Source organism: Grus americana, chromosome Z (genome assembly GCF_028858705.1).
Source record: "Grus americana isolate bGruAme1 chromosome Z, bGruAme1.mat, whole genome shotgun sequence".
Taxonomy (NCBI): Eukaryota; Metazoa; Chordata; class Aves; order Gruiformes; family Gruidae; genus Grus; species Grus americana.
The window spans coordinates 58,747,446-58,763,902 of NC_072891.1; the positions used below are offsets into that span (position 1 = coordinate 58,747,446).

Below are 16,457 nucleotides of genomic sequence, written 5' to 3' on the forward strand. Positions count from 1 at the left end.
TTGGCAAAATGTACATTCACTAAGTTTAGATCCAAAGACAAATGTATCTTTCTCATTCTGGAACCATACAATGTGAAAGATAGAGGCATGATGTGACTATTGTTCAGTTAGCAGTAGACCTTCATGTCTGAAAGAGATTAGTTTCATTTGAGAAGCCTTGCAGTTGGACAAGTGTTTTGTCTAGTCCCTTAGACAGAAGCTGTCACAGCGGACTTACTCAAATTAACTGTAATTTCAAGGCCCTATAAAGTTGGTAATGGGATTTCTTACGCTTTTGGGGAGGGAAATCTCCGTATAGATGGCTTTTCCATTTGAGTTGTTTTGTTCTCTCAACTCTGTGTCCTAACAAAAGCCAATTAACATCCTTTCTTTGTTGTTTATAGTGCTTTGGATTAAATACAGTATGGAAAAAAGTTCCTTGCTCCTAAGTTAGCAACTTTTGGGTGTCCATGTCCCATTCCCTGTATATATTTCTTTCCAACAGTGGTTTTAATTTTTTCACTTTCCACTGAGCAGGTTACCTGAAAGCTAATCTTTTACATAAACAGTTCTAGACATGACCAGATAAACTGGAGATAAACAGTCTGATTGGCACTGATTTAACTTCTTACCTGTATGGATTATTTCAAGGGTTGTATGAGCTAGATCTTAAATGAAGATCTCAATTAGAACTGTAATTTTTTAGTACTATTTTTATGTGAGAAATATTTTTTTATCTTTTTTGGGGTGTTTGTGAAAAATGAAGTTTAAAGAATAGATATTTTATTTGTGTTGCTGCCAGCATATTGGCAGATTTTCTTCGCTATAAAGAACTCAGTAACTAGCATATTCAGAAACATCTCTAGAACTGTATTGGCTGCCTGTGCTTTACCCCGCTACATGAAGGATATTCCATTTTATCTAATTTAGTTGAATATCAATATAGTTTACTGGGGTAGAGGAAATGTAGCCAAGACACTGATATCAATGAACAGGGAGTACTATGCAGTGATATACCCAGTCCCCAGTTATGGTGCAACACATGTGACTGAGTATGCGCAACGGAAGCATCCTTTTGAAGATACTGAACAAAAAATGATAGTAGGCAGAAAAGTACGCAGATGTTTTCTGGAAACAAAGCTGAGAGAGAAAATTGAAGAGCTCTTGATTATATGTTGCTGTAAAAGTGTTTCACATTCTGTAATTCAGTAAACTATCTTTGAGGTATTATAATCATGCCTTTTGTTTATCATGTAACATATGATCTTTTCTTTTTCAGACCAAATTCAGTTACCCAGGAATATGATTGAAAACAGTATGTTTGAAGAAGAGCCCGATGTGGTTGACTTGGCAAAAGAGCCTTGTTTACATCCCCTGGAACCTGATGAAGTGGAATATGAACCAAGGAGCTCCCGGCTCTTGGTGCGTGGCCTTGGAGAACATGAAATGGACGATGATGAAGAGGATTATGAGTCATCAGCAAAATTGCTGGGGATGTCCTTTATGAACAGAAACTCGGGTCTCCGGAATAACATGTCTGTCTACAGACAAAATCCAAATGGATCATGTTCAGTGCCCTCTACAAGGACCATGGTGGTTTGCACAGTCGTTCTTGTGATTTCAGTTTCATTAATAATGGCGATTTATCTTCTTCCTAAATGTACATTTACCAAAGAAGGCTGCCATAAAAAAAATCATACAATGGAACTAATATACCCTTTGGCAACCAATGGAAAACTATTTCCATGGGCAAAAATTAGACTTCCTCCTGATGTTGTACCACTGCATTATGATCTTGTCTTGCAGCCAAACCTAACTACTCTGAAATTTTCAGGCTCTGTAAAGATAGTGGTTAACATTGTCGAGGTAACTTGGAAAATCATACTTCACAGCTCAGGACTTAATATCACCAAGGTAACCATTACTTCAGCAGGAGGGCATCAAGCAAAGACAGTCGAATTCCTGGAATATCCATTGCATGACCAGATTGCAGTCATGGCTCCTGAGGCTCTCCTTGTAGGACAGAATTATACTGTCAACATAGAATATTCATCTAATTTATCAGATACCTATTACGGCTTTTACAAAATTTCTTACAAGGATGAGAATTCTAAGCAAAGGTATGCCCACAAATGCAGTTTCTCTCTTCTGTCACTTCTAGATTGTGCTTTGATAATAGAAATAACAAGGGTTGCTTTTTCTAATGGATGTTAAGTACAACTGATTCCTGTTGAGCAAAATTGATATTTAATCTCCTGATTAATCTGCCTGAAAAATGTCTTTCATGGAGGAGTTCAGTCAAGGCAGCCTCTCTGTCAGATAAATGTACTGCGGTATAGTGGTTGTAGGTAGCTATAGTGTGGCTTTTTGTTTATTTAATTTTTAGTTTCTCTCTTTGGAAATTCTTCCCACATCTCTTGAGTCCCTGAGTCTCAAGGCAGGGACTGGGGGAACAAAGTCCCACCATCACATGAGAAGATCAGGTTCAAGACAATCTGAGTAATGTGAACATACACAAGTCCATAGGACCTAATGACATGCATTCCACAGTCCTAAGGGAACTGTAGATGCAATTACCAAGCCGTTCTCATCATATTTGAAGTGTCATGGCAGTCAGGCAAAGTCCAGTGACTGAAGAAAGGGGAAACATCACACTCATTAAAGGGTAAACTTGTGCTTTTTTACCAAGAACATTAATGAAATTGCCACCCACCACTGCCCACTTCAAATGAGCCTTACACTGGTCATGTACTTAAGAATGTTCATGCATTTGTTGGCACATAATTGTCCATGCAGGTTTTGCAGAAACAGAGTGGCGTAATAAATGAGAGATGGAAAGAGCATTATGGGTCAGTCCAGGATCAGCTGACAGGAAGGTAGTTTTGAAGGGCCCACAAAACAACTGCTAAATAAAGACATAAAACACTTACCAGCTTGTGCTAAGAAATGCTAAAATCTAAAGCTTAAAACAAAAAAAAAAGTTAAATGGAAGGTAATGGAAAAAGCAAGAAAAAACAATGTTATCGGTGTTGGAAATCTTTGCAACAACAGAGAGTTTGTATGGAAATTGCCAAAATGTTAGTAAGTAGATTTTGTTTCCTGAAAGTGTAAGACAGCACTTACAATTAGGACCATCAACCCAACCTTTTATAAGTTAACAATATAGACTTGAAATTATATTCTGGGAAGAGGAACATACTGAGATTGTATTTATTTTCATGTACTTAAAACAAGACCCTTCATTGAGCTGTTGCAAACTTTTCCAGTAAGACACCTTGAAGAATAAAGCTGAAGTGTGGCAGACTTGGTCATAATTTTTCTTTCTACAGTGAGATATGATAACTATACGCTGCTAATCTTTGAATTACTTAGTCCCTCAATGACAGCTCATCTTTAAAAAAAAAAAAACAAGATACTCACTGTAAAGATGATTTCGTAGACTGTTAGGAAGCTGCATGACATAAGAAAGGGTAACTCTGAAATGCCTGAAAGGGTAACTCTGTATTTCTTGTTTAGGGAATTATTATTTGTTGCCAGAGAATCTTCCGCTAATTAGTGTGGGAACAGCTGACTCACACCTCAGGACACGTAAGAAAGATAGGAAAGAGATCCTGGCCTCTCTAAGCATTAGCAACAGACATTTAAACCAAAACTCATTTATTTTTCTAAAGTTTACTCACAGTTTGCCTTTAAAACTCCCTTTATCTAGAATCTAGTGAATCTATGACATAGTGTTTAAGTGTACAAGAAAATAAGTTAGCTGCAACAGTTGTTTTCAAATATATGCAGAACCTGGTGCATTCAAAGGAGCTGTGGAATATTGCTTGAACTGATCGGCAACTGAGATAAGGCAGGAACTCTGTCCTCTTTAATCCCATGTGTTCCTGTTGGTCCTTGTGTGAGGTAGTCTAAGGGGCTTTCCTTAAGAGATCAAGAATTTTAAGAAATAAATTTAGGTTAAAGGATTGCTGATCTGTTTCGGTTTACCTGCATCTGTGATAAAGGTGGGTGTGTTTTACTCAGATGCAAAAACAGATGACTCTTCAGATCCCCCAGGTAAAGTGCTGTTGATAAGCCTCTTATGAAGGGGCTGTTCCTGAGCATATACTAAAATGTTATAGTGTATGCATGATCATTAGAGAGAATCTGTTGCTACCTGGGAGATTGCTGATACGCTTTAGAATTCTGTCATTAAAACAAAAATGCCACAAGTTGTCTCTCTGTTGCGTAATATGTTGGATAATAAGGAATCACAAAGGGTGTATATTGCATCAGAAGAACATAACAAGATGAAATGAAATGAAATGAAATGAAATGAAATGAAATGAAATGAAGCTAAGTAGCTTATCACAAACTTGAAGGCATGCCTTACCATGAAGTAAGTGGAAGTAATACAGTAAGCGTAGAAGGCAAAAATCACTTCAATGATTTTTGAATTTTCCTATTCTGATGTAGCTGAAGCTTAGTTTTCTCCTTGTATTTACTGTAGTAGAAAGACAAAGTGTAAGTGTTCACAGAGGAAAAAGATGATCTGTCAGTACATTCTTGAGTTTTTTTTCCCCCTTCAGTCCACTGCTACCTGCTTGTTCAGGAACAGGATGTAGCACATGCTTTAACTTACGCATTTTTCAGTAAATCCTTTTCAGATAACTCTTTGCTGATATCATCATTTCCATTGCCTTACCTGCCTCTTCTATTTCCAGGGGTTTTGTCTCTGTGTGCTTAATGTCAGTGATTTTACAGATGCAGGCTGCTTTGACACCTCTGTTGTTATTGCATTTTCTGTATCATACTCAAGCTATCAAGTTGCTTTTGCAAGAGAATGTAGTTTCTTTTAGTTTAGCTTTATTTTCTTTTGAAGATTTCTTATATTGCCACAAAAACATTAAAATTATGAAATGGCAAAATAACTCACTGTTGCCAGATGCAAATTAAAAAAAAAAAAGTTGGGCCTCATTTATATTTTTATGCAGAATGATTCTTTATTGTTTGCGTTTCTTCTGTAAAATCTTGGGGTAAAGGAAAAAAGAAAAAGAAACTTACTGGACCAACTTCAAGATCGTCAGTGAGGGGAAAGAGAAGAGTAAGAAGTTGAAAGCAGGCATAGAGATTAATCTTATGAATTGTCAGCAGCGTGCCTCCTCAGAGAAGTTGTAGGTCCAAAAGTGTTAAGAGTCACAGTGCAGAAGAAAAGAAAAACCCCCAAAACTTGCAGGTAGCTTGGCAGTAGTTTTAAAAAAAGCAATGTGAACTGCTGTTTTTCCACTGTTTAGCTCCAGTAAATACAAGACTCAAATCTGCAAACTTCTTGACAAGCTCCCCGGGTTGTCTTGCACAAGAATACAAGGCAGAGATGCTCTCTAGGAAAAGCTGTCTTTTCTGCAGCTAGTTAGTATAAAAATACTGGATAAGGAATGTAGACTTGTGGGGAGCTCTCTTGTGATACGACTAGCTGTTGGATTAGAGACAAGACAGTGCGTGAACTTACACAGAATCCATGTACTAGCCAGCAAATGGAGCAGGCGTACAGCTAGATGAACTGTGGGAGCGTTTGCAGTAGGAAGCATGACAATTAGATGAAGAAGCTTCCTTGTAGACACATCTGCTTCTGAGGCTTCAAAACTTCCATTTAGTGGGCATGCTCACTAATTTAATTTTTCAATCTCCTTTTTGTTCCCTCTTACTAAAAAGCTGACTGGCTTATATTTTTGTGATTGTTCTATAATTCTGTTATTCCAGGTATATTCTTTGTTAAGAAAGCAAAGAACAGCCAAGCAGATAGGTTCTCAAATAAATACATTTTTTGGATTTTAAAAAAACCTTTTGTTAATGAAACATTTATTCTGACTGGACCAACCCTGTCATCTACCATTCAGAACACTTCTCCCATAACAAGCTGTTACAATGTTTGAACAGAAAATGACTGTTCTATCATAAATGAACTGACATTTATCCTTTTCATCATTCTTACTTTGCCCTTCTCTATTTTTCCCGTTAGGTGGTTTGCGGCAACTCAGTTTGAACCTCTGGCAGCAAGATCTGCTTTTCCATGCTTTGATGAACCAGCATTTAAAGCTACTTTTTTAATCAAGATCAAAAGAGATGAGAAGCTTTCCACTCTGTCAAATATGCCAAAGGTACCTTCTTTTGTAGAGGAATTTTAATAGAGCTGCTGCCTAGATAATCTGTTTATGTGCTTTGCATTTGTGTATTTGCTTTTGTGTATTTGTTGCATTAATGTCTGGCAGATTGACTTGAGCATATAAGCTATAAACTGTATGACTTTGAGGAAGAGGCAGTTGTTTTATTATAAAGACTTGAACTAAGTAACTTCGCAGAGAAAACAACTGTTCAATGCACTGCACAGTGTAGGATGTTATTCGAGGGATAGTTGAACAGCTGTGGGAGGGATTCCTGTTGAATTTAAATGAATCATTATTTTGCAGTTCTGTTGTTGGCTACATCAGTCTCAACAGCCCTTAAGGTTCTTTTCTGAGTTTTCTATATTTGCTGATATTGCACGTGTGCAGAATCCTAGAATATCTTTATAAATAGTTTGTGTAACTAGCTACAGTCTCTGTGAAAGATATGCCTGATCTTGAAGGATGTGCTTTTGAGCCTAAACAAGGGGAAGTAGAGTGTGAATACAGAGTTAACCCCAGAATATGAATGAGGGATCTGAAATTCATTCAGCTAGATGTTTTCAGGCAGAATCTTGTAAGAGCATATCTGAATTTTATGGTGATACTATATGCCATTAAACTTTTTGAGAAAGCTTTATAGAGGCCTAATTAATTTAGACAGACCAGCAAGACTAACTTATTACCTAGTCTGTGTCTGAATTAGGACCTCTCTCATCAAAACATTACCACTATTTATCACCTAACAGAAACTCATTAATATTGACATTGATCTAACCTGTAATGAAAAAAGTTACACCCTTAGTGTTGGTGGGACACACATGTACACTGTGCAGATGGGTTCCAGAAGGCTGTCAAAAGCTTAGGTGCTGATGTAGCTACCGTGTTTTTGAAAACCAAACTAATAACTGCAACCTTGTGAAATAACATTTTTTTTTCACAGTGCACAAATGTTTACGTTCCTGGATTTGTGATGATTCTCAACCATTACTTTAACAGAATTGCAGGACTTTAGTTTACATCCAGGTCTAAGAGCATTTTATTTGCTGCTCTTTTCTTCACTGAAAGAAGAAACAGACTTTGCTGGACTACTTTCCTGTTTTATGTAAACAAGAAAGGGTGCTCACTCACTTTCCTCTGCTAGGAGTTGGACAAGAGGCTAAGACAACTTTCAACAGCTTCCATAGTTCTTCATGTACAAAAGGTAAACTATAGTTTACCATTGCTGCATGTGTGCAGCAGACATTCCTGAGCTAATTGCACATAGTTGCTAAAAGTGTATCCTATTCTTCAGTGTACCTTCCGCAGATGGTGGGTACTCTGAAGGACACGGACAGGTTTTCTGAAAAATCAAGAGTATTTTTTTTTCCAGCTCTTCTGCTACATCACACTACCATAGAATGTTTATGGCTACCCTAATCCTGGTATATTCTGTGTGTTTTCTTGCTCATCTCTGATGACATCATTATAAAGAAGATGAGAAAGGATATTCTGTGACAATTTTTATCCCTATTAGTTGAGACAGAATTATCTGGCATCTAGCACCTTGGTTGCCAGCTTGACTGATAATCATTGGCAGATGGAGTGGAGGCAAAATAACCATCAACTCTTCTTCACTGTCATTTGTGGTCAGCTATTGAAGGAAAATGGTTAGGGACAATTCAAGAGCAAGGCAGATGTTTCCTGGGGTTGCTAGGTACTACTGTTTTGGTAGCAATTACCTGCCTGCTGTCTTTTAGTATGTCTGCTAATGCCTATTGTGGTAGTAGACTTCTCCAGAAGAATAAGCAAGGGTCCTTACAGTAGCAGCAGGCATATCTACTTCCTTTGGGTTTTTCCCACCATATGTGGTTGTGCAGCACCTCCAAGCTGCCTTCTTCAGTAAATGCTTTGTTGACTCATTTAATCTGGACCGTCCATCACCTTCCTTACTTTCTCCTATGATTTCACTCAGATTTCAAGCCTTTTGTACAAGGTGGTTATGCGACTTTGCATGGACAGGAAGAAGTCATCTGGGAAACTGCTGCATGTGTTGGGCAAGACTGTGAGATTTCAGATTATGTCTTTCTGCAAACTATGCAAGTGGTTCACCTGATGCGGTGAATAGCGAGTGTCAGTAGATACGAGCAGGCTTTTCAGCCTTCCTGAGACAATCTGCAGAGAAACTATTTGAAGCTCAAGCTCTGTGTTGCCAGGAATTGTGACTTAACTTGTTCAACCAACATGCCTGAAAGGGTAACTCTGTATTTCTTGTTTAGGGAATTATTATTTGTTGCCAGAGAATCTTCCTCTAATTAACGTGGAAATAGCTGACTCACACTTCAGGACACGTGAACTAAATCTGGAAAAGACAGATTGTTACTTGCCTTAGTCTTGCATCCTCCCATAATTTCTGCCTTGCGTTGGCAGTCCGGCAAAGCATGTGCCTGTGGGGTTCTGCGCTTAGGAGGGAGCTGTTCCCCATCCCATCTGTCCCTGTTCAACTCTGAGTGCTACTACATAGCATTCAGTAGCTCTTTTGGTCCCTCTGTACGAGAGTTCTGTACTTGATGTGTGTGCACAATGAGGTATCATCCACATGGAGAAAACATACTGATGAGCTGCCTTTACTGTAAAGTCATTAATGTATCTCTTTCTCCTTACTTCATGACCCATTTACATTTAAGTTTCTACTCTTTCTTGCTGCAGAATAGCATTCATTGTGTTGCTCAATTTTCAAGGAGGTAGGAAGTCTGAAAAATGAACGTTTGAGAGATGTGATCTTGTACCCATTCTACTTGCAGTGAAAAATGGGTTGGTATTGCACATTTGTGTCATCTTAAACATTGGTGTTATGAATTTTCCCTGTTGGTCACATTAGATATATACTGTTTGGCTGTTCCTGTAGTGTATAGAAAAAAATGTCTTTTTCCTACTCATCTTTCTCTACACAGAATTGTTCTTCCAATGACTTGTGCCACCACTCCTGCATCATGAATTCTCTTTTAAATTATGTGATGCCTTTCTTGCATCTCTTTTTCGTGTTTTGATTCCTGTTGCTGTTCGCCATACCACTTGAATTACCTGATTCTCTGATTTCGAACCCATTTTCTCTGTCTTGCTGCATTTGTTCTTGGTATCAGACCCTTTTCACTGAACTTCCTGTTTGTCCACTGTTTTTCTCTTTGCAACATTTACTGAGCTTGTTATAGTGAGAATGTGTTTAAGAGCATATTAAAAATTTCATCTTCCTTTTTCTTCTGTTGTTTCCATCTCTGTTTTAGAACTTGACTGTTACATCATCTGTATGATTGATAAAGATTTGAGAAAGCTTCAAGATGTGGAACAAAAATAATATTAAAAAAAAGACATTAAAAGCAATGAAGTTGTATGTTTAGTGCTGGGGATCAAATGCAAGTTCTTGTGTCAAAAGAACAGGTCAAGTTTAATTAGAATTTGTCAAGAAGGTATAAGAACATACAGAGCAAGTGAATTTATAGTTTTGCTAATGGACTATATCTCCAAGATAATTACTCATTTGTGTTTATAGTGCAAAAAATATTATTTCCTTTTGTTTTGTCCCCCAACTTTATGCCCTGATAATTTGATACCGTGTAATTCCTCTTTTGTTGTATGAGATCCAAACAATCAGTCTGTTAATGGGTTCAGAAGTGGTTCCTTTGGGTTTTGTAATTTGTTGAGATAACTTGTATGTGTGATTTACAATAAAATCTTTATTTTTTTGACTGTACAAATAAATTAAACACAAGAATTTCTATGAAATAGTACACTACCTCAACAGCATTCCTTGTATCAGTGAGTTCTCTTGTAAAGGTACCCTTTTTTATATGCAAAGCGTCTTTTAATTGGCATGTTTTATGATTTATTTCATTTTTTTTTCTCTGATCTCACATGTGCTCTAGCACATGCTGAATTCTTACATTTTAGACTTAGCCTGGATTAGGTATTCTGTTAGGTAGTGTGGACTCCCAGTGCAATAAGTACAGGCTAGTGAGTTGATTCTTGTATGTGTAAGGAAAAAACATGAGAAGTGAGTAAGAGGATCATGTTGTATACAAGTATATTGTGTTGGTGAGATCATTACTAGGATAGGCTCACTTCTGAAAATAAACACATAAACAAATCCCTGTTAGGAAAAGAAGTGATACAGATTCTTCTGTAATAACTGCAGGTCTTGGTAGCAAGCTGTGCTGGATGAAGAGACTTTTTAGTTTATCCATGAGAAGGTTAAATGTGAACTTCATAATTTTCTATAAGTATCTACATAACCAAGAGATCTCAGAAGCAGGCCTTCTCAAATAGCATGTACATCACTAATATGGCAATACGTAGTGGCTGACACACATTAAGGCTAGAAATAAACTGCGTATTTTGGGCTTGTGGTGTTTTCTCTTGTGGTTTTGTTTGGTTGATTGTTTTTAAATGAGGATAACTGATTTTTGAACCAATTTATCCGCAGCCACAGTAGATTTTCTTAAATAGAATGTCTCCTCTTTATGAAGATGTAGTAAAGGCAGAAATTTATGAATTTGTGGAAGGAATTCAGTGATGGCATTCTGTTCATATGCAGTGGTCAGACTAGATGATTGTATTGATTACATCTTCAGGCTTAAGAATCTATTCCTCTTTTAAGGCTGACAGTTAAATTTTCAGTAGCAGTTATATGTTAAATCATTGGTTTGAAATGATCTTGTCTAAAACTAAGGTTACTGTTGTTGGTTTTTTAAATGTTTGTGGTTTCTGGAAGAAAAATTATTTATGAAGTTTCAGATGGCGTATGAACTGCCATCCCTGTCTCCAAGCCTTTGCTGTTCTGCACTACAGTGGCTTTAAACATTTTGTTTTATTCTTTATGTAATTTATGTTTGTGAAGAGCTGTACAGAAAAATACTTTTAGCATGCCTTTCCAGAACTAATATTAAAGAAGAACTTCTGCACTAAAAGTAATTTAAGATACACCATGGTCTCTTACTTCAGATGACTGGGCAGATAGTTACTTTTGGCAGTATGTGTTTAAGGTGGGCATATTTTTGCTTTGAACTAACTGAAACCCTAGGTTTTCTTCATTTGTATGGCTGGTTACCTAGTTTTGAAGAGGCTTCTGGGAAGAGACAAATGTTTAACTCGTGCAATACCAGTATTTTTAGTAGGCCATGCTGAACTGTGTCTCTGGTCTAGCCTAAAGTTCTCTTGAATTAATGCTAATCTTCATGTTGACTTTGGATTATACTGAGGGTTACAGTGTGAGCTAAACTCAATCGATGGTTTCTCCAACAATGCATTTGTCTGGTAATACTGGATAATAAAAACTTGACAGATAACTTTTGGGTATATAGGCCTAAATGTTCCATGTTTTCTTAAGTTTTGTTACACCGTGACTGTTGTAGCTACAACACTGTGTGTATTATGCGCTACCCATCTATCCCACTGAAACATAACCAAAATATAAAGTTGTTCTGCAATTTTGCTTATAAACTGTTGAAGCATGAAGTACTTCTTTGATTTAACATTGATTCCTTGCATGTCTTAGAGTTCTGCCGTCTGCATTAATAACAATGTTTTCTTTTTACCTGCAGAAAGCCACTACTCCTGTGACAAATGGAATTGTTCAAGATGAGTTTTTTGTGAGTTTGAAGATGAGCACCTACCTAGTAGCCTTTGTTGTTGCAGACTTGAAAAACATCAGTAGGGAAGCTGATGGAAGTCTGGTATGTTTGTTCCACTTTAAGTTCTCCCTCACCCCTCCCAAGCCAACAAGCCAAACAAAAGAAAACAAAAAATCCCCAAACCAACAAGCAAACTCTGTCTCTTTTAAATTTATTTATTTTCTTGGTTTCATTATACTCATTAAGGGTAGTGGACAAAAGCCATATGCTGTAAGTTGAACTGACTTCAGGGCTTATACCAGATTGAGAAGACTTTTACAGTGAGGGACTCAGCGTCAGGTCTTGTTAACAGTGGAAATTTAAAAAATGTAAAATTCCTAGGAGCTTTCAGAGCTGGAAGCTTTAAACTTTTAGTTTTAATGCTTCATCTGTGAGGGAGCAATGTCATGCAAACCAAGAGTTGTTCAGATGATATACAGAAACATTACAGTTCCCAGGGAAGCCTACATACTGTTTCAAGCAGTGCTGCAAATATGTTCTATACCAGCAAAGATAACCTACCTGAAGAAGACCATACCCTGCAGAAAGGCAATTTAGACTAACTTTAAGTCTGCATTTAGTCACTTGAATACAATGATTTCATTGTGGGGTTTTTGGTTTTGCAAAGATTCCAAAAATCAAACAGTTTGGTACTGCTTGATCTTTGTCCTTCATGCATATGCGGCCTGCAGAGTCAGTAAGGAGTTTCCACAATGTGTGCAATTAAAGTGACTAAAGAAAAAACATGGTGATATTGCGAGACGCTCCTTAATCTTACTTTAGGAGATGCAGGAGTTTCATGTAAGCAATGATTTTCATGACTTTCTAGCAGGAACTGCCCCTTTGTGGTGAAATGTCAGAAGTGCCATTAACCTACCTATAAAGAACCAGTTCTATTAGCACTAGAAGGAGAAGGACAAGCATCTCTTTAATCCAATATACAGAAGTAAAGATGCTGGTCAATAGGCTTTGATTCTGACTTGGACAAGTATTTCTAATTATAGCTGAATAGGACAGTTTGGTCTAACCTGAAAAGTTAGACCACTGCTTGCTTTTTTTATTTTTTTTCCTTGTGACTGCTATTCAGGTCTGTATTTGAACTGTTTTCTGGTAAAACCGTATAGCCAGTTCTTTACTAGACAGAAAATTCATCAGTATACTAAATGTTTTGTGTTTGCAGGGAGCCTGAAACAGTTATGTATGGGGTGTGCTTTGCTTTGTTCATAATAGCGACACTGACTTGCATGGATTGTCAGTACTTCAGAAGTATTTTATGGCAGAGGCATGTAGGAGAGGAGAAAAAGACTGACTGATGTATTCTAACTAGGGAAAATGGTTCTTAACGGTGCTTCTCCTTTTTTCTGACCACCAAGCAAGATTTAGGCACTCTAGGGAAGTCCAGCAAACCTTTAGAAGGCACCAAACACATATAGCAGTGTGTAAGAGGCCTTGCCAGCTTAAATGGAGAAAGCATAAGAATGGTCATACCAAATAAGGCTGGTGTCTAGCTAGTGGGTTGTTCTTTTGGCAGCAGTGTCTAGTAGGGCAAGGGAGACTGTAAGAAGGAAGCATATAATGACGTTTTCCATGAAATGCATTCTCAAAATGCTTCCAGGAGTTTGTGGCTGGGACATTCAAAGAATTTGAGCTAACCAGTTCACACACATTAAGTTTATTGTCATGGATGTTATAAGATAGCTTAGAGTTGAAGTAAAGTTGCTTTGTGTTCATAATGCAATGAGATTTTTCTCAACTCCAGAAGCTCCTGGGGAGTTTTTGTATTTTGTTTTTAGCTTAAAATTTGCAGCTAATAATACTTTTGTACTTCCAGGAACATTAGATTAGATCCTTACTGGTATGTGCTTGGTTACAACTCAAAAATTAAAAGGTCACCCTATCCATCTATTTGAAATGTCATTTGTTTACTGAATTGTAGCATAGTAAGAGGGACTTTTTTTTTTAAATAGAACAGGAAGATAGTCTCAACATATTTTCTGTTTGTATCTGAAAAGGCATCAACATGAATAGAGGGAGACTGTAACCTCTCAATTTTTATGAATGCTTCTTACATCATATCTAATGTGGCCATACATTAGATAGGGGAATGGATTAACTTTGTGCCAATTATTATTTCTTGAGAGAATTTATTGCAGATGATAGTAGTGTTGTCATACTGATAGCATAAACTTATAGATTAATTGGTGTATGCAGGGATGGTTACTTCATAACTTATGCGGGAGTATAAAAGGAAATGGATTGATTTCTGTTCATGTAGACCTTTCTTGAACACCTTCCTTAAAGGTGTCAACCTTGAATACACGTTGGTCAATTGTATAGTCTGTCTGTATTTTGACTAGTGAATAAGCTCTAGTAAAAAAATTAACTTTATTGACAGCTTCATAACTTGTGTTTGTAACTTATGTGTGTACTCCAAAAAACATGTTCTGTTTCAGCAACTTCTGCAGCTCTTCTTTTACTTCTAAAGCTTTTGTAGCTATATGTTTCAAAATCTTTTCTCTTCTCTGTTTGGACTAGGTATCTGTCTATGCCATACCACAGCATCTAAACCAAGTTGGATATGCCCTAAACACGGCAGTGAAACTTCTGGAATTTTATCAAAAATACTTTTTAATAAACTACCCTCTTGAAAAATTAGGTAAGTTCTTTTGAACATTTTAAGCAGAAGAATAAGCCCTAATCAGTTCTGAGAAATGCAGGGGAACTTTTGTTCTGAAAAGGTGTGCTTAAAAAAAAAAAAAGCATAAAACATCTGTGTAATGAAGTTCCCCCAAAATTATTTTAAAGATTCATTAAATGTTTGACTGAGTACAAGTATTAAGTGATTCCCAATGTGGAAAATTTTTGTGAGCTTTTGACACTGGATTGCTTATGCTTGTACATAACAGCAAAGAAATAATTCAGTGTACATTTAACATGATGTGCATTGGTAGGGAGACACAGAATTCTCAGTCTGTGAACCATGTTTAACAATGCAAAATCTGAAGCCTGACTTCTTGCATGTATTAGTTTGACTGGAAAGATAACGAAATGCAGTCTTCTAAGACATTACTTTCAGTATGGGCAACCCCATTTCCTCATTACTTGTGTGCATGCAAGATCTATAGGTAGTGTCTGTGTAGTACTTTAAGTTGTTTGTGTAAGAGTACTGCTAGAGAAACATGGCTATAAATCTGTGGGGCATCTGTGCCTGAGATCTGTGCACATGTCCATACCACAGGATTTAAGTAATGAGGTTTTTAGGGATTATGTAATAAAAGAGGTGGACTTGAAATACAGAATTGTTTTAACTAGCAGTTTTTGAAAAGCTTTTTTCAAATCTTTTCCAGATCTGGTAGCAATTCCTGATTTTCAGTCTGGTGCAATGGAAAACTGGGGCTTGATCACCTTCCGAGAAACAACACTCTTGTTTGACAGTAATACTTCTTCAGCAAGGGATAAAAAGTTAATAACTGCAGTGATAGCACATGAGCTTGCCCATCAGGTATTGGATTGGGAAGGTCATTGTTTAAATGTAGTGGGTTCTTTTTTTGTGGGTGGTTTTTGGTTTTTTTTTTAAAATGCAGTTCTGTCCTTAAGTTTACCCCTGCCCTCACTGGGACTGGGTTGTGCCTTTTATCTGTTCAGAATACCTGCAGGTGTATTTTCTGCAGTACAACAGGCAGAGTGTAACTCTGTCATGATGTACTTAAGGAGTTGTTCATGCAAAAGCATCACTGTGGTTGTGACTGGGCTTGATTTTTGTCACAAGATAAAGCTAAGGATGGATGGAGTGTTACTGTACTCATTTGATTTTCTTTCTGAAAAAGAAAGATGATTTTGGTCTTTCATAGTGGTTTGGCAATCTAGTAACTATGGAATGGTGGAACGATCTCTGGCTGAATGAGGGATTTGCCACTTTCATGGAGTACTTTGCCATGGAGGAGGTTTTTCCAGAATTACATTCAGTAAGTACTTTCTGTAACTACACTTTCTGTACCTTCACTAAGATCTACTTTCTAATGCTGACCATAAAGGACTAATACTTGTAAACATAGATTGAAATTCACTTTGAGCACCATTGAGATTATACTGTATCTCCTCTGCTTTGGCACTTTTGGAAGTGGTTTTGGACGGGGGGGAGCTTTGGGGAGGATACATTGGGTTTGTGTTGGGTTTTTTTTATTTATTTTGGTAGTAAACTACATGCAGACTTTGTGTTTTGTGTAGGTTAAAGCTTTTTGTGCAAAACAGCAGGTATTAAACTTTAAGGAGTATCTTTATTGTATCGTACATAGGTCTTACCTTTTTATTTTTTTTATAACCCTCTACTGTATAAAGGAAACTGTACGGAGAATTTTTTGCTCAAGTCTCAATGAAATGAAATGGACAAATACCAGTACAATCAACTTCTCCTAACAATGTATTAAATTCAAATATCTTCATTCTAGAAGGAAAGAAGGAAGAGACTTTGGTACTAGGATCACTAGATAAGATGGTGGTTGCATTCATGCAAACATCACTGTAGTGAGTAATTTCCCTAGATTTTATATTTTAATAGTACAAGAAGTCATGCTTTTGTATTCCCTGCTTCCTGTAAATGAACTGAAAACATTCATGAGCCAAATCTGAAATTGGGCACATGCTTACTTAGCAGGTACATCCATTTACCTGAGACAGGAGCTTAAGGGTCTGG

The 16,457-nt window shown here is 37.1% G+C and overlaps 1 protein-coding gene across 5 annotated transcripts in view; it reads left to right on the plus strand.

The window, feature by feature from the left end:
* LNPEP (leucyl and cystinyl aminopeptidase) overlaps nt 1-16,457 on the plus strand; it is a 70,474-nt gene that overhangs the window by 21,833 nt on the left and 32,184 nt on the right. For 4 of the 5 annotated variants that reach the window (XR_008574729.1, XM_054810715.1, XM_054810712.1 and 1 more), the window contains 7 exons: nt 1,259-2,099; nt 5,978-6,116; nt 7,264-7,323; nt 11,696-11,827; nt 14,300-14,420; nt 15,112-15,266; nt 15,616-15,729. Coding sequence is in view for 4 of the 5 variants with exons in the window: in XM_054810715.1 (XP_054666690.1) it covers nt 1,259-2,099; nt 5,978-6,116; nt 7,264-7,323; nt 11,696-11,827; nt 14,300-14,420; nt 15,112-15,266; nt 15,616-15,729 (1,562 nt within the window). In the remaining variant the exon portion in view is untranslated. The remainder of the gene's footprint in view (nt 1-1,258; nt 2,100-5,977; nt 6,117-7,263; nt 7,324-11,695; nt 11,828-14,299; nt 14,421-15,111; nt 15,267-15,615; nt 15,730-16,457) is intronic. The other variant, XM_054810713.1, reaches the window with a different exon arrangement.